Source organism: Phoenix dactylifera, unplaced genomic scaffold (assembly GCF_009389715.1).
Source record: "Phoenix dactylifera cultivar Barhee BC4 unplaced genomic scaffold, palm_55x_up_171113_PBpolish2nd_filt_p 001040F, whole genome shotgun sequence".
NCBI lineage: Eukaryota > Viridiplantae > Streptophyta > Magnoliopsida > Arecales > Arecaceae > Phoenix > Phoenix dactylifera.
The window spans coordinates 41,175-58,801 of record NW_024068392.1 but is presented as its reverse complement, the minus strand read 5'-3'; the positions used below and the strand labels follow the sequence as shown (position 1 = coordinate 58,801).

The following is a 17,627-nucleotide window of genomic DNA, read 5'->3' as shown; positions in this document are numbered from 1 at the left end:
GGACGCTTTTTCAAATTAAAGCATCTTTAGAAAAGTTTGATAGTGGGCCAAACTTCGAGAAGACGACAAATGGAAAGAAATCCCACTATAATCTGCCAGGAGTTGGGGACCAAGTGGGTTGGGACTAATGAATAGCAAATTAGGAGATGGTTGATGAAAGGGTGAAGAGGAAGCCTCAACCTGACTTTGAGACTCTCTTCGTATAAACCAAGCTGTCAGTGGAAGTGTTGGTTACCTCGCTATCAGGGCCAGACAATTCCAAAGAAAATTCAGGAGGAATATAGCATAAAACCCTAATTCAGTCTTGGTCCTCCTAGACCAAGACTAGTTCCTTATCCTCGGGTCTAAAGAAAACTTCAAACCCTCCCTTTGAGCTATCGGAAGGAGAACGAGGAGGAGCCTGAAGAGAGGGAGGATCAGTCGACTAGCTCCTGAAGAGATCAATCATTTTTGAGCGTATCTAATCTAAGAAGATCGAAAAAAGAAGGAAAAAATAAGGAGAAGACAAGGAAGCAGAACAAGGAGAAAGAACAAGAAGAGGAATAGGAAGAAGGAATGCCTACTCTAATAGACTAGGAGGAATTGAAGGGAGAAATCCCCGAGTTGTTGGCCGGATCGGAAAGATGACGATCGTCGGAAGCAGAGTGCATGGAAATCTTCTCGTTGCGCTTGTTGGAGAAGATTAAGGTGCAGACGCAATGGGGAAGAGCTCTCAACTGCCTCAGACTCAAATGAGAGGAGAAAGGGTAAACCCTTTATATAAAGGGATGGACGACCTAGATCAAAGCGACTATACAACTACCTGAATTGATCGCAGCCACATGTTAGCTTGGTATTCACCATCTAATGGTTATCCAATTGCCACTTCAAATCCTCTTGAAGAGTCTAATTGTCATCTAGGGAATCCTGCCAAAATGATGATGCTTCGAGGATGTCAATAGATGCTGCCAAGCATTTAGTGCTACCTCCCAAACCTTCCGAGAAGTTCCAGAAATGACAAGGGTGTAATCTTGGCTAAGCTTAATGAGTTAGCTCGGTGAAGTTGGCGCAACTACTTCCTTCATCCGAGTTGAGAAATAGCTTGGACTCGGATGTGGGGGGCAATTGATATGGCATGTATTCATTAACTTGACCTTGGCAATTGATCGAAGCGATGATCTCGACATCAACCAAGCTGCTAGTCTTAGCAGCCACGACGGTCAACCAAATTATTAACTTTGGTATTGGCTGAGGTGCTGACTTGAACTAGCAAGCCAGTTAGAGTGGGCTGACCGACCAACGGTAATAAGCCACGTGTCTCCAATTCAAGTATATTTAAAGCAATTAACAACCATTAAAGGAACAATCACAATCCGGTAATTGAGGGGCGGTTACATCTTATCTCGAGCAAATAAGCCATTACTGTATGATCAATAAGATTAAGATTCCCCATGTGCACAACATGGGGACTGTTACCAAGTAGTTAAGGCCCACTTCTGCCTTACTCAGTAACAGACATCAACCTCTTTCTATATAAGGGGTTATATGGGGACCTCTAGGTATGTTTTCGTAAGCTCTCGCACTCTCTCACAATCTGCAACTCTCAAATTTTTTCTATTCCTCTAGAATCCGGCTGACTTAAACATTGGAGGGTCCCCCGCAGGAAAACTCTGGCAAGTGGACTTCCCTTTCTAGTTTTTGGTTGGATATTCATGCTAGGCGAGCTTTTTCATCCAAGTTCAAGTTCAATCATTGTCCTAGCCTCTAATTGTTCAGCTCGGAGCTTTATCTACCGACCTCACTGCTTCATTTTGGATTTTGTCTGACCTCAGCGGTTCAGTTTGGATTCTTGGTAGGTTTCTGAATTAAATGCAATTAGTGACACTATATGCATGTACCATAATGTAGCCTTTTGTTGTCAAACTTTATTTTTCTCGTTTCTTTGCCTGTTTTATGATGAGAAAATTGTTTTTGGTCAGAGAAGCTACCAAATCCGTGCATTTAGATCCTAGGTTTTCATCTTGTGTGTTCATCCAATTAAAATCCCATGTTTTTTGACTTCAAGTCTCCTTTCTGCCTCCAAGCATGGACAGAAGAGGGGTGTTGCAAATATCGAAAACGTGAAATTTTGATACTTTGACTTCAGCAGAATGAAATTTTGAATATCTCAAAATTCTGAAATTTTGACACTTTGACTCAGATGTGGGGGGCAATTGATATGGCATGTATTCATCAACTTGACCTTGGCAATCGACCGAAGTGATGATCTCGACATCAACGAAGCTGCTAGTCTTAGCAGCCAACCGAGCTAGCAGCCACGACAGTCAACCAAATTATTATCTTCGGTATTGGCTGAGGTGCTGACTTGAACCAGCAAGCCAATTAGAGTGGGCTGACCGACCAACGGCAATAAGCCACGTGTCTCCAATTCAAGTATATTTAAAGCAATTAATAACCATTAAAGGAACAATCACAATCCCGCAATTGAGGGGCGGTTACATCTTATCCCGAGCAAATAAGCCATTACGGTACGATCAATGAGATTAAGATTCCCCATGTGCACAACATGGGGACTATTACCAAGTAGTTAAGGCCCACTTCTGCCTTACTCGGTAACAGACATCAACCGCTTTCTATATAAGGGGTTATATGGGGACCTCTAGGTACGCTGTCGTAAGCTCTCGCACTCTCCCACAGTCTGCAACTCTCTCAAATTTCTTCTATTCCTCCAGAATCTGGCTGACTTAAACATTGGAGGGTCCCCCGCTGGACAAACTCTGGCAAGTGGACTTCCCTTTCTAGTTTTAGGTTGGATAGTTCATGCTAGGTGAGCTTTTTCATCCAAGTTCAAGTTCAGTCATTGTCCTAGCCTCTAATTGTTCAGCTTGGAGCTCTATCTACCGACCTCACTGCTTCACTTCGGATTTTGTCTGACCTCAGCGGTTCAATTTGGATTCTTGGTAGGTTTCTAAATTAAGTGCAATTAGTGACACTATATGCATGTACCATAATGTAGCCTTTTGTTGTCAAACTTTATTTTGCTGGTTTCTTTGCCTGTTTTATGATGAGAAAATTGTTTCTTGGTCAGAGAAGCTACCAACTCCGTGCATTTAGATCCTAGGTTTTCATCTTGTGTGTTCATCCAATTAAAATCCCATGTTTTTTGACTTCAAGTCTCCTTTTTGCCTCCAAGCATGGACGGAAGAGGGGTGTTGCAAATATCGAAAACATGAAATTTTGGCACTTTGACTTCAGCAGAATGAAATTCTGAATATCTCAAAAAAAAAGAGGGGCTAGTGTCAATCTGCTATCCCAGTTTCTAAAGATTTTTTTTATTAAAAAAATAAATTCTCTGAAGTTCTCTTGACAACATAGTTCAATGCATCTAAAATAAAATGACATGCATTCTGGCAAGTTTTCTAATAATTTTGTTTTATGCTTGTCCAAAACCATAAGAAATCATTCTTTTTTAAAGACATTGCACTCATTTATAGTTCATAAATATTACATCTTATTGCTCTCAGTAATTAAATAATTCCCTGTCAGTTGCTTTTCATACAATCTTTGTTTATATTTTCAATAATGTTGCAATTCTTGTGCCTCCAACTGGTGTTAGGATCATGCAGGGCACATATTTGGTGTTGATTCTACTCCAATGATACAAAAGTTGGAGCAATATAATAGTATCTTGGAGGTAAATTTTCTTGAAATTCAACTATTTAAATATTAATTGCAGTAAAAGCACTCTTGCCTAGCTTATTTTTCTTGCTTTGACTTAGAAGCAAATTATGTTGCCACTAGGGAAGAATAGTATTTCTCGAATGTACTTAGATTATGGAAGTTATTCTAGTGTGTAACTATCCTTATGCACTTCATAACGCTTTGGTCTCAGCTTTTGAATATTTAACTGCCATTTTGCAGAAAGTTGTTGATGTGCTGAAGAGCCAGTCTGGACCTGGTGGTCCTCATGAGAACACTTTTCTTGTTGTGATGGGGGATCATGGCCAAACCTTAAATGGCGATCATGGTGGAGGCACTCCTGAGGAGGTTTATCCATCTTTTCATTTTTTTTAAAAATATTAATACATGCTCATATTTTACCTTCTTGCTGATTATTACCATATCCTGTGCAGGTTGAAACATCGCTATTTGCGATGAGTTTGAGAAGCCCTCCAGCTTCTATTTCGTCCATTCTTGAATTGAATTCCTGCAAACTTGATTTGGTATTTTTATGACCTGTGTGAAGCGTATTCATGTAACTGATTGATTTTATATTCAGATTGCATACCTTGTTGTAAATGGAATCTTCAGACCAAATTCTTAAGCAATGCCTATTTGAACTCATATTTTTCAGATCATTTGGCTATGCTGATTTTTACCAGTGCCCCTTGGTGTGTAAAAAAAATAATATTGCACTTTGGCATGAGAAAGAAATTTATGCAAAATATAGATAGATAAATGCATAATTGCATACTTGTAGATAAGCGGATAACACATACCTACTCAGCAGTTCTTGTGACTCTGATTTGCTAAAAAATAGTTTTCTATATCATGCAATGGAAAATAACCTATCTTATCACATGGTCTTTATATAGTTTTAAAATATTATTAAAATTTTGATGGGCATTGCCTGTACGTATTAATTTTTTGAAGATTAAAACAATATATCCACATTGCTTATAGTGGTAAAATAGAAACATTTGCATTTTCATAATAAAAGTGCATCTTGCTTCTCTAAATTCCCATGAAAAGCAGAGGAAAAAAAAATAAATAAAGAGCTACAAATGATTTTCAATTTTTCCTGCGGATTGGTTTGTTCCTCCAACATAGGTGGCATTTTAAATGCCCACCTAAACACTTCCATGGGAATTATCAGCTAATGGGATATATAGCCTGTTTTACTGTTGTAATTTTTGTTACCAACTGGCCCTGTATTGTTCGTATCACTATCATATCATCTTTGAATTCTTGGACATCTGATGTTTACCTGCACCCACAAATTTTGGACCTAGTCAAACAACTGATGTGTGTTCATTGAACTAATTGAAGCAATCACTTAAATAATGAAACAAAACAACCTTTAATAATCGAAGTGCAGCTATTGACTCTTCTGCACTTTATCTAATTTTTACTCCTCTTGCTGCTCAAATTTTTTCCTTGTTTTATTATATCTGAGAAAAATATTATGCGGTCGGCATCAGTAAGCTTTGACATAAACTACTTATATGTTTTTGTTTGTTAATGTTTCAAATTCTTAGGATGGAGAAAAGATATGCATTGGCACCATCCAACAGGTCAGATGCAATTATATGTTCTCTAGACTGTTGATTTATCAATACCATCTATACTCTTCTAACTCATTTTAGTTCATGGTTTATTTTTTTGTTGTCATTTGTTTGTTGCAGCTTGATTTTGCAGCAACTGTGGCAGCACTTCTTGGTATTCCTACTCCTTTTGGAAGGTGCATAATAAATATGGGAATTTATGCCAGAGCTATAATACTATATCAAAATTTTTGTTTACCTGGAAATTTATCTATAGATGTATAATATTTTGTTAAATATTGAATAGTCTTACCTCCAGTGAGGTGCTCTTATATGAGCACTTATTTCCTAGGCTTTAGGGCTCTATAATGCTAAATTTTTCTTATTTCTCATGCTTATGTTTGTGCTTGTGGGAACTGTTTACTTTATAACAAGTCTTTACCTCCCAAATATGCAATTGCATTTTCTTGGTGCCATTGACCTATCCATTTTGTTGATTTCCTCTTTTGTTGACAATAAGCAATCTGTTACTTGACATACAAATACAAAGACTGAAATGCTGTGTGCTGAACCTCGCGACTGCTGGGCATGAACTGGCATGGCTTGGTAGTATGCCGTATTATGCCATGCCGTGTCGGTTATGCTCCAAAGCTTATAGCAAAACATGAACCGGGGTAAATGTGGGTCCCTGTCAGTTTGTGTCAATGGACACTGGCACAGATGAATACACATAATATATAGGTACTTATCACCTATATCATGCCCCTACTTGTTTGGTGCAATCCATGATGTATGGTATATACTGGTACTTACTGCACCTAAATATTTAATAATATTACACCTATAAGGTAGTCGACCAACAATTTATATTGGCATTTCCTTCCAAGGAACTATCGACAACTGGACCTATACTGCTGTCAGAGTTTGCAACATAAATATATGACTTTCACGTAAGTTATATCTTCTGGATGCAATATGTATTTTCCCTATGTGGACTGATAATATAAATTGACAACCTACTCGAAGTCTTCTTTATTTGGACCATAATAGCTCACCATGAAAAGAATTCATACCATGTATACATACCAAATCATCTAGTGGGAACCTTCTGATTTTTAATGTACTTGAATGATGTAATGTTTTCATCTTCACCAAATGCCTACAAATTTATTTGCAAAGAATATCCCACAAACCACATATAAGAGTCTGTAAAATGAGAAACCTCTAATTTCTCATAAAAAATAGAGAATTTCTTCCATCCTCCCTGTTTGTATTATAAGCGTGTGAATCCTTCAAACAGACAAACATAGACACATGCACATATTCACACACACACCCACACAACCAACTCCTTGACATGTCTTCACAAATTATGTTCTATATGTTGGTTATTTTTTTGTACCTGCTCCAAATTTTCCATAGTAAACATATATGAATTTTGCTGTCTCATTGAAACATTTTTGTTATTCTGTTTCTAGCATCGGGCATGTAAATCCTGAATTATATGCTTTAAGTGCTTCTACATGGGATGGGCAAAAGATGGGTACTAATAATTGCAAATCTTGGTCAAATTTGGAAGCTTGGATGCAAAATTATGCCAACACTCTCTGCATAAATTGCTGGCAGGTAATGTTTATGCCCTCTTGTTTATGCTAGGATAACATTATTCTCAGTGTAAATGGGAGGAACAGGGCTACGTAATTGAATGAAAATATTTATGATTTGATCTTTTATTCTTTTCTACTTAGGAAAATATATTTCAGTAGCAAGAAAGTAAGCCTCCCAGTGGCCTTTCATGTGGTCGATTGTACAGTGCATATCAATTTCCTGCTTGGGAAAGATGTTCAAATAAGTATATTATGTACTTCATTGTCTCTCCATCATTGTCACCTATAGGGAGTGTTTTGATCTTTCAATATCTACTCCAGTACGTAACAAAGCCCTAGCTGTGGACAAGGCAAAATTCTAGCAACATTAAGAGGAGTGCTATGTAACAGTTCTCTCAAGGCTTTTTGGTTGAAGGAATTTCTTGTAAGATATCATTTCTATGCAAGGATCAAGGGATCCATTAAACATAGAAAGCATGTCAGAATTACTTGATAATTTTTCAGAAGTTGGGGTTTGGGTGCGTTAGACAACTGATTGGTGGAAAAGTAGCCACCAAGGTGTACCTGACCTTTATTTTATTTTTATTTATTGCTATGCTTTTTGTTACATTCTGAAACTGAGGAACCAGAGCGGAGAGAGAGAGAGAGTGAGTGGAGAGAGAGAGAGAAGCTGCTTCAAGGATCGTGCGGTGAAGGGGCATTCTGTCGAGCACTGGGTGGGCGGATCGATGGGAGATCTCGGGCCTGGCAAGCCGACGGGTGTCGATCGGCTCCAGCGGCCGGCTCCGGTGCAGGGGATTGCAGTGTCAGCTCCGGCGTGGTCCGCGGTGGCTCAGGGGAGACCAGTGCAGCCGGAAATGTCCTATTTCCAGCCTAGTGTGGAGGAGTTGGCGGACCTGGAACAGCTGTTCCCTCGGGTGGTAGTGGTTTCATCGGAGCGGCTGGAGCAGGCCCGGACGGAGTGGGAGGGAAGGGCCGTCATCGTGAGGAGTCTGGGGCGGCGCGTCCAGGCGGAGCTGGTTGCGCGAGATCTTCAAACCCGGAGCAAGTTAAAGGCTCTGATCGAAGCTTTCCCCATGGCAAACGGGCTCATGACCCTCCGGTTCGATCGGAGGATGATCGGGAGGTTGCGATGGGGACTGGCCTGTGGTTGGTGGCGGGCCAGCTTATGGTAATGGAGAAGTGGTTGCCCGATTTCAACCCGGGCACCCACATTGTCAGCCGGACGGTGGTCTGGGTCTGGCTGCCGGAGCTACCTGTGGAATACTGGGACAAGACAACTATTATGTCGATACTGGCGGAGGCGGGGCGACCACTGGATCTCGACGCCTCTACTAGTGAACGCCGGCGCATCGGCTATGCCCGGGCGAAGGTGGAGATCAATGCCCTCCTCCCCTTGGTACCTGGTGCTTTTGTCTTCGGGGGGAAGCTCCACGAAGACCTGCCGGGGCTATGCTTTCGGTGCGCTCGCATGGGGCATCAAGACGGCGATTGCCAGCTTCACCGGGAGAAGGGCCAGGCGGCTACAACGATGACTGACCAGGGAGACAAGCGTACGGAGGGGGGCTCTTTCGTGGAGCCAGCGGTTGGGGCGCGGGGCGTCGGCCCCTGGATGCTCGCGTCCCGGGCTCGGTGGCAGAGGGGCGGAGCTTTCAAAGGGGGTGCGGGGAGGAAGACGGTGTCTAAGCCTGCTCCCGAGTCAACCCAAGAGGCGAGTCAGAAGGAAGCGGAGCCAATCCTAGGTGACGCCGGTCCGAGATCGCCTGCGTCTTCTCCGGACACTGGGGGCTGGCAGAAGCCCAAGAAGATTGCCCGGCGTATCTCGCCGGCGAAGAAGGGAGGGGAGGGCAGCTCCGGGCTACATGCGGAGACGAAGACGAGTCAGCTGGGCGGGTTGGCCCCGAGTCAGAATCGACCAGTGGGCCCCCAAGGCCGGGTGTCAAAGCGAGGCCCAAGTCCACCGAGGGCCCCAACCCGGGCCAGCGGCCCAGGCCCAGCCAGTGTTGCGCCAGCTGTTGCTGGGCCGTCTATTAGGAGCCCGGCCCAGGCCCAAGAGCGATCGGTGGACCCGGCCCAGGCAATCGAGCTCGGCGGACCCGGCCCGCTGAAACGAGCCAGGAGTCCAACGAGGCACAGGAAGGGGGAGCCGCTGGTTGCTCGCCCGCCTGTGGGGAGGGTCCCGGCGATACACGGTGACCGGCGCTGCTTCTGGAGCCGGAGCCTGTCGCCGGCCATCACGGAGGGTGCACGTACCCGAGGAGCCGGCGGACGAGGCGGAGCGGGTGATGGAGAACGCCAGCGAGTCTCGGCGGATCCGGTGTTTCGGCGGGGACGGATCACCTGCGATGGGTCGACCGTCTCAGGCTCATCGACGGCAACGGCAAACTAGCTTGGCGGTGCTCCGGAGGTATCTCCTGTTGCCTATGGTCCGGGTACGACAGAGGGGGGTAGCGAGAAGTTGGTTGATAGTTGGAATCCTAGGTGTCAACCGTCGTCCTGGGCACAGGGAAAACAAGAAGCTGTCCACGATTCTATGGACCGGGAGGCGCAATCGGAACGGTTGGGGGCTCTGGCACGGGGTGGACCGGCACGCTCTGAGGGGTCTTCGGTGTTCAGTGGACTGGCACGCCCTCAGGCTCCTGTTGTGGCACGGGAAGCTGGGCATAGTGGGAAGAATGGTGCTCCTGTGAGCTCTAATGGGTCGGCACATGATGAGGTAGTGATTCAAATGAAGGAGATCATGGCACGACAGGGGAATGGGAAGGAAGTGAATCCAACTATTGAAGGCGGGTCACAAGAGAATACGACCCGGTCGGCAGCCCCTCCACCTTCTCAATGAAAGTTCTACTTTGGAATTGCCGGGGGGCGGGGAAACCGTCCTTTAGGCCGGCTTTTCGAAGGCTAGTTAGCCCTCATGATCCTGATATTTGTATTCTGCTTGAGACGAGGTTGTCGGGTGCCAGTCTGGAGCGGGCTAGGCGAGCTATTCCGAGATCGTGGGGGACATATGCGGTAGAGTCGCAGGGTATGTCCGGAGGCATTATGGTCATGTGGAGGTTGGGGTCGTGCATCATCGATGTGTTTCATAGGTGTAGCCAGCAGGTGGCTTTAGTGATTACAGAGAATTGTGGGGCTTCATGGGTGCTATTAGCTGTCTATGCGAGCACAGAGTACAGGGAGAGGAGGGTGTTATGGGAGGAAGCCACCTCACTTCTTCAACTGGGGCATCCGGTATTGATTACGGGGGATTTCAACTGTATCGATGGTCGGAGGAGAAGCGTGGTGGATTGCCCTTCACCAACAAAATTGAGGTTAGGAAATTTCAGGATTTTCTTCTGTCCAATGGGCTTGCTGACCTTGGCTTCACTGGTCCGAGGTTTACCTGGTGCAACAACCGATTGGGGCGGGCACGTGTCTGGGAGCGGATCGATCGTGTCTTCGCCTCGACTGGGTGGATTCGGTGGTTTCCAGATTATTGGGTACGACACTTGCCCAGGATTGCCTCAGACCATAGCCCTGTTCTGGTGAGTACCTCGCACTCTTTTCAGTCTTATAGTCCATTTCGTTTTGAAAAGGTTTGGTTGTCCTACCCGCGGTCGTGGGATGTGGTGAGAGAGGCATGGCGCTTGCCAGTTCGGAGGAATGTGATGTACAGGGTGACACGGAAGTTGGAGTTGACCAGACGCCGACTGATCAGGAGGAACAAGGAGGAGGTGGGGGATCTTGTCAGGAAAGTAGAGGAAGTCGAAACATCCATCACCAGACTACAGGCCCTAGAGGATGGTGAGGGGGGATTAGCAGAGGGTGACCAGGGTGAGCTTAGAGGGCTTCTGGCTATGCATCATTCTCTTCTGAGTCAGCAGGAGGTGTTTTGGAGGCAAAAGTCGAGAGTTCAGTGGATCACAGAGGGTGATCGGAACACGAAGTTTTTCCACCAGTCGACCATCATTAGGAGACAACAGAACAGAATCCGCAGGATACGGGAGGGTAGTGGACAGGTGTTAGAGGACATGGATGTTGTGAGGAGGGTTTTGGAGCAGTTCTTCCGTGCCAGATGGACCCAGTCGGGGAGCATGAGTGGTAGTTCATGGGGGCCGGCCCCTGAGGAGCAGGTATCTAGGGATGAGAATGAGGCCTTGATCAGACCTGTGTCGGATATAGAGATTCGGGAAGCTCTCTGGTCCTTGGGTGAGGATAAAGCTCCGGGGCCGGATGGCTTTTTCCCACTTTTTTTCAGGAGGTATTGGCACATTGTCAGACAGGAGGTGCTTGCGGCGGTTCAGCAGTTCTTTGCATCTGCGTCGATGCCTGAGGAGTGGAGGCGGACCTTCATCACATTGATCCCGAAGAGACTAGACTCAGTGGAGCCGAGCCATTACCGACCGATCAGTCTATGCACTACATTGTATAAGGTGGTGGCGAAGGTATTGGTTCAGAGAGTGAGAGGGATCCTTCCTAGGATTATATGCCCTGAGTAGGGAGCCTTTATTGGTGGACAGTCTATTTCTGATAATGTCCTCATTGCTCATGAATTCATGACAGACCTGCAAAGGGCACCTCGGTGTAGGAGTCTGATGGGGGTCAAACTAGATATGGAGCGGGCTTACGATAGGATAAGATGGGATTTTGTGAGACAGTCCTTGGAGTTGCTTGGCTTTCATCCTCAGTGGATCAGGTGGATTCAGGGTTGTATTTTGTCCCCATCCTTTGCCCTCATAATTAATGGTTCCCCGTCGAGCTTTTTCGAGTCTTCGGTGGGTCTGAGGTAGGGTTGTCCCCTTTCTGCACTATTGTTCATCATTTGTTCAGACTCTTATGTCGCAGGCACTTCGACAGGCAACTTTGACTCAGGAGGTAGAGGCCTACAGACCGGCGATAGGAGCGACCTATATTTCACATCTGCTCTTTGCGGATGATTGTTTACTTCTGGCATGCCCGACGAGGAGATCAACACAGTCCATCAGGAGGATCCTAGAGTGCTACTGTGGTGCGTCAGGTCAGCTGGTTAACCTGACGAAGTCGACCATTTGCTTTAGCCCAAAGGTCGACCAGAGGGCGAAGGCCTCCATTCTGAGCAGTCTGAGAATTGGTGAGCAGGAGGGTATGCTTAGATACCTCGGGGTTCCGATTACGGGGAGGCGACTGCGGAGGGGAGAGTGCACATCTATGGAGGCGAGCATTAGGCGTAGGTTGGAGAGTTGGCAGACTAGCGCCTTGTCGATGATGGGCAGGGTCACCCTTGTGAGGTCAGTGTTGAGTTCTATCCCAGTATACTTAATGACTAACACACTGGTACCTATTGCTGTACTTCGTGATTTGGAGAGGATGTTCAGGAGTTTTATCGGGGGAGGTGTTGGGATAGAGGGGGCGTCCACCTTCTGGCCTGGGAGGCTGTGTCAGCCGATTAGTCGAGGGGGCTTGGGGATCCATTCTCTACTACATCGCAGGGAGTTATTGGCCACTAGGTTGGCAGTTAGGTATATTCTGGAGCCGCGGAGCCTCTGGGTCTCCATACTGCGGGCGAAGTATGGGGATCCAGTCACCCCGGACGCATTCCGTGTGGGTCGTGCTTCGTCGTTTATCTGAAGGGAGATTTGTGTTCGTGCCCCGGGGGTGCTTCCGGCGATTAGATGGGAGGTTAGGGACGGGCAGACTATCAGCATCCTGGAGGATAGGTGGCTGGCGGAGGATACATTGCGGGGCTGGCCCACCCCGATTGACCATAGATGGTTAGAGGGTCGCACAGTCAGTGACTTGTTTGCTCGAGGGGAGCGGAGATGGGATGTGGATCTTGTCAGGAGAGTCTTTGGTGAGCAGCTTGCGGAGCGAGTCCTTTCTATGCCGATCCCAGTGGAGGGGGTGGAGGATAGGAGGGTATGGAGACTGACTGGTCAGACGACAGTAGGTGTTCGAGATATACTGAGGATGAGTGGGGGATCGGCGGCTCGACAGTTGGAGGGAGGCTGGATTTGGAGGCTACGGGTTCATCCTCGCGTCGCACTTTTTCTGTGGAAGGTAGCCTGGGGCTGCCTACCCACGAGGAGCGTTTTGGTGCGGCGGGGGGTGAGGGTTTCCTCAGCATGCGGAGCTTGTCCGGAGGTGGAGACCATATACCATGTGCTGATTGAGTGTCCACGGGCCAGTCGGGTATAGAGGAGTGCAGGGGTTCAATTTGTCCAGGGGCAGAGGTGGTCGTCCATTAGGGAGTTCCTGCTCTTTTTGGAGGAGTCGGCATCTGGTCCCGGATTGGAGGAGAGAGGCTCTTGGGCGGCCTACCTGGCCTACCACGTGTGGTTGAACAGGAACGTCCAAGTTTTTGATAGCAGTACGCCCCCGAGAGTGGTGGCAGTCAGAGCTTTATTGCATGCTTCAGAGTTCACCAGTGCTGCTGAGATTTCACCCTTTGGCCTGGCCAGGGACATCTAGGGCCCCCTTCCTGCTCTTGTAGCGCTCGAGTTTGTGTGCGTATCTTGGGTGCCCCCACCCCCTGGCTTCCTGAATGTGAATTTTGATGGCAGTGTGGCGGACGATGGGAGATGTGGAGGTGCAGCTCTTGTCAGCAGAGATCATGAGTTCAGACTAGTGGCGGCAGGAGGTCAGCGAATCTTCGATGCCTCGGTGGTGTGTGCTGAGCTCAGAGCGGCCTGGGAGGGCATCTTCTTTGCCCATTGGACCTTGGGTACAGATCGGCTTATTCTCGAGGGCGACTCGGCTACGGTGATCGACTGGATTCGGGGTCGGGGGCATGCGGGGGAGGGTAGGCCACTGCTCCTCGATATTCGCAAACTGCTGCAGGTGTATGTTGCCCATCAGGCCACACATACCTACATAGAAGCGAATGGAGCAGCTGATTGGGTTGCCTCCTATGCAGCTCACCATTCTGGTGGTTTTGTGTGGTTGGGGGGTGACAGATTGCCGGTTTCTTTTTCTGCCTTGTTGTTTTCTGATTTTCTTGGTCGTGTCCACACCCGTAGGGTGTGAACTGCCGTTGTACCCCCCCCCCCAAAAAAAAAAAAAAAAAAATGATTTTGGAGTCTTTTATGAAAAACCTAGGATGATTGGGATTCTTGAATCTACAAAGAAAAGAAAGCTCCCATTTTTGGAATTGCGCAAGTAACTCTTTTCTATGCTGGTTATGATCTCTTGCGACATGCCACATTCTATATTTCTCATGTCAATCTAATTAACTCATGAAAACACTTACACATTTTTTGTTAAATGGCACAGCATAAATGCACAATTTTCTTTAGTTGCTATATATTATTAGTTTGGTGATGTTTCTATGGCCATTAGGATTCAATGAAAAGTTGCCTTTAATACTAAATTACTTATCTGGTGGTATGTCATGCATTTCTATCTCCATTGGGGCTGTGGTAGTTGCTCATCTGTGGTACATCAATGAATAAATATTCAAACAATGCGCATTAAAATCTAAAACATATTAATTATGTGCAGTACATCATGAAACTGACGTCAAGCATTTCTATCCTCATTTCTATCCTCATCTTGATTTCATTCAACAAAGATTATTCGATTTAGCTTGAGCTACCTCTAAACTTGTTGACATATTTTATCATATCATCCTTATTTTGCATGGTTGTTTGCATAATTATTATGGTCTTTTTATCTTGCAGGTGAAAAGATACATTGATCTCTATTCTGCAACATCAGTTATTGGATTACCTTCAGAAGACTTGCACCATGTAGCAGAATTATATGCACAAGCACAGACAAGCTCGTCAAATACCAAAAAGTCCACTTGCTTATCTGAAAATGGCATCTCTAATGAAACTCAAGATAGTTCAGCATCCGTTCTTCAGTTGCAAATCGATGCATATTCTAATTTCTTAGAGAATGTTGCCAAGCTTGCTCGCTCAGCATGGACTGAATTTGACTTAATATTGATGGCCATTGGTATCTGCTTTATGCTAGTATCCCTTTCCATACATCTTTTTGCTATTGGAAGGGTAAATATTGTATGTGGGTCATTTTATGCTGTATCAGGCATTTGTGCCTATCCTTTTAGTCTCTTTACTGCTTTTCTTTTGGTCGTAATACGTGCAGCCAGTTTCTTATCGAACAGTTACATATGTAAGTTCTCAATTGCTTTTGCATACTCCTGCATGTACAGCCTTCTGTCATTCTAATTTGTTCATTCCATTTCTAATATTTCTTTCTTTTTGCATTATGAAAATTAGTAATGGAAGGAAGAGTGGCAAACTTTCTTCTGGCTACAACTGGTATTCTCAACTTACGATATTCAGTCAGGAATGGGAAGTTTTCAAAAGACGTGAGTATTAGTAGTAGTGAAGACTCAAATATCTTCATGTGTTCAGTTTCTAATAATGTTATTGCTGAAATTGTACATTGTGGATATGCGAGTTTCATGATGTAGTGCATTTTCTGGGTTTGACTTATACTGTCAATTTGCAGGAGTTTGTCTTTCTTCTTATAAATATTATTATTAGATTTGGCATTGGATTTGGGATGTCAAAGCAGACAGTTGGTTCAACGTCTTTGAATGCACAGTATTTGAATATACTCGGTATCTATGAGGGTCACCCTCTTTGGATGATGCTGTTGGAGATATTACCAGTGATTATGTTATCCTTATTGGCTATCTTTCTATATAAGTGCACTTTAGGGATATCTTGTTGGGGATACTTGAAATATCTTCTTATAATGGGTTCCAGTTTTAGCTATATGCTCATCTCAGTCCATTGGGTGTCAGAAAGCAAATTAATTGCTATGTCCACGGTGATTCAAGATATTGGAAGGAATTTGGCACCCCGAATAGTTTTTGCTGTTGGATTAGGGCTCCTAGTATCATCATTGCTTTCTCGGATTCTTGGCCTGAAAGATAGGGATTTAAATCCAATTGCAAGTTTAACCATTTCAACTGTTTCTATGCTTTCTTCATGGAGCCCAACCATCTTGATTCTACTTGGAAGGCAAGGTCCATTTGTTGGTTTGATTTGCATAATTGGAGGTATTTGTTTGGAAGTTTTATGTTTATTGCTTATAATAGTTCTTTTCAGCACTTGAATTCTTAAAATAACATGTTTATATTGGGATGGTTTTTGTATGACAGCATGGTGTATTGTAAGGGCAGAGAAGGAACAACAGATAAAATCCAAAAGTGGGACTTTGGGAGGGTTTGCCATTAGTCCTGTTCATGTAACACAATGGAACCTCCTAGCAGTCTGTCTATTTTTTTATACTGGTCATTGGTAAGGTACTTTCCATTTGGATGAATTTTGGTATATCATACATTTACTGATAAAATAAAATCAGATCTGTCTTACATTTTGTGATTGTAAGCTTTTATTGATGTTCAGCCAATTCAATTTATTTTCTTCAACATTTGCTTTCAATAGCTTAGTTAAGCTTGTTTAAAGAGACTGAAATACTTATTTAAATTTAACTTGCGGTACTTTTTAGTGCATCATAGATGATTTACACCTGAAAATTGTTGTGCTCTCTCTCTCTCTTCCAGTGTTTAGGCACATGCATGCAGATATACACAGTAACTCATAATCGGAGTTATTGGTGTCTTACATGATTGTTGACAAGAATGCACCTTTTCTCCTGAAGACATTTACTAACATCATTGTTGTTGTTTGTGCAACAAATGCGCTGCAAAAGTTGATGGTGCCTTTGCATCTGTATACATGACTGATGAATCTATGTTAAAAATGGTGTTATGTTCATCTTTAGAAGACTGACACCTGAGTTCATGCTTCACGTATTGCATTGTTTTCTGTTTAATACATATGGAATGGGTTTTCTACAAGTGGGCTAAATGCAATCAATAGATATGCAACCATTGCACACAATGCATCAGTTAAAAGTCCAGAATACTCTCATTTTTCCAAACATTTGCTAGAATGAAATGCGAAGGAATTGCTTGGGTCATCCTGCATGGATTAATACCTACGTGCATAATGTATAACTACTGTATGCATGTATATATTCTAGTATGATATGTTGTCCATGTGCTGAGAATTGAGCTTACATATGAAAATATAGAGGGGCAATTTTTCAAGAAGAGATACGTTGCATCATGAACATGTCCTTATGTGTTGATGACTGATGGTGATCGACCATTAGGTTTGGTGGGGTCAAATACAGAAGAAGAAAGAGATAGAAAGAAGAAGAAGAAGAAGAAGAAGGCAGAGGGAGTGGGCAACTCAATGTTCTTTGTATTCTTAATGATGCAATCTTTGTGTTCTCAATTCAATAGCAATGGATTTATATGGACAACTCAAAACCCTAATAAAAGTCCGTACTAAAATAAAATTCCCACGTTAAAATAAAACTTATGACCCCCCAAAAATAAAATTTCCTAATTTTCAAATAAAATAAAATATTCTAAATTCTATATTTGTGCCTAACATAAGTGCGCCAAGATTTCTTATTAGTGGATGGTCCATACTCTCCTAGTTGGAAAGAACTTGGCTCTAGAGAGTCTAATTGTAAGTACCACTTTAGAAGCTTAGAACCTAGGGTGTGAACTCATCTTTTGTTATCCAAAAAGCATTAGATGAAGGGTGACCTTTCCATCGGATAAGATAACAATGGAAACCATCATTAAAAGAAGTAACTATCTCATTTTAGTCTCATTTGGTTGCTGAGAAAAATGTGGCGCCTTAGGAATTGAAGTATCTGCAAGATCACTAGATGGCAAAGTAGGATGCTTAAAGGTGCCTCAGTAAGATAATAATTCCTCCATAATGAAAATAGGACTAATATTCATACGATCAGGTAAATCAAGTAA

The 17,627-nt window shown here is 44.2% G+C and overlaps 1 protein-coding gene across 8 annotated transcripts in view; it reads left to right on the top strand.

Annotated features, from left to right (window-relative positions):
- The window catches only part of LOC103697338 (GPI ethanolamine phosphate transferase 3-like), a 46,852-nt gene that overhangs the window by 23,204 nt on the left and 6,021 nt on the right, over nt 1–17,627 (top strand). For 6 of the 8 annotated variants that reach the window (XR_005509452.1, XR_005509451.1, XR_005509450.1 and 3 more), the window contains 10 exons: nt 3,596–3,673; nt 3,901–4,026; nt 4,113–4,202; nt 5,238–5,273; nt 5,385–5,440; nt 6,722–6,869; nt 14,485–14,941; nt 15,049–15,140; nt 15,284–15,839; nt 15,942–16,080. Coding sequence is in view for 4 of the 8 variants with exons in the window: in XM_039121326.1 (XP_038977254.1) it covers nt 3,596–3,673; nt 3,901–4,026; nt 4,113–4,202; nt 5,238–5,273; nt 5,385–5,440; nt 6,722–6,869; nt 14,485–14,941; nt 15,049–15,140; nt 15,284–15,839; nt 15,942–16,080 (1,778 nt within the window). In the remaining 4 variants the exon portion in view is untranslated. Of the gene's footprint in view, nt 1–3,595; nt 3,674–3,900; nt 4,027–4,112; nt 4,203–5,237; nt 5,274–5,384; nt 5,441–6,721; nt 6,870–14,484; nt 14,942–15,048; nt 15,141–15,283; nt 15,840–15,941; nt 16,086–17,627 lie in introns of all 8 variants that reach the window. The other 2 variants (XR_005509453.1, XM_039121327.1) reach the window with 1 other exon arrangement.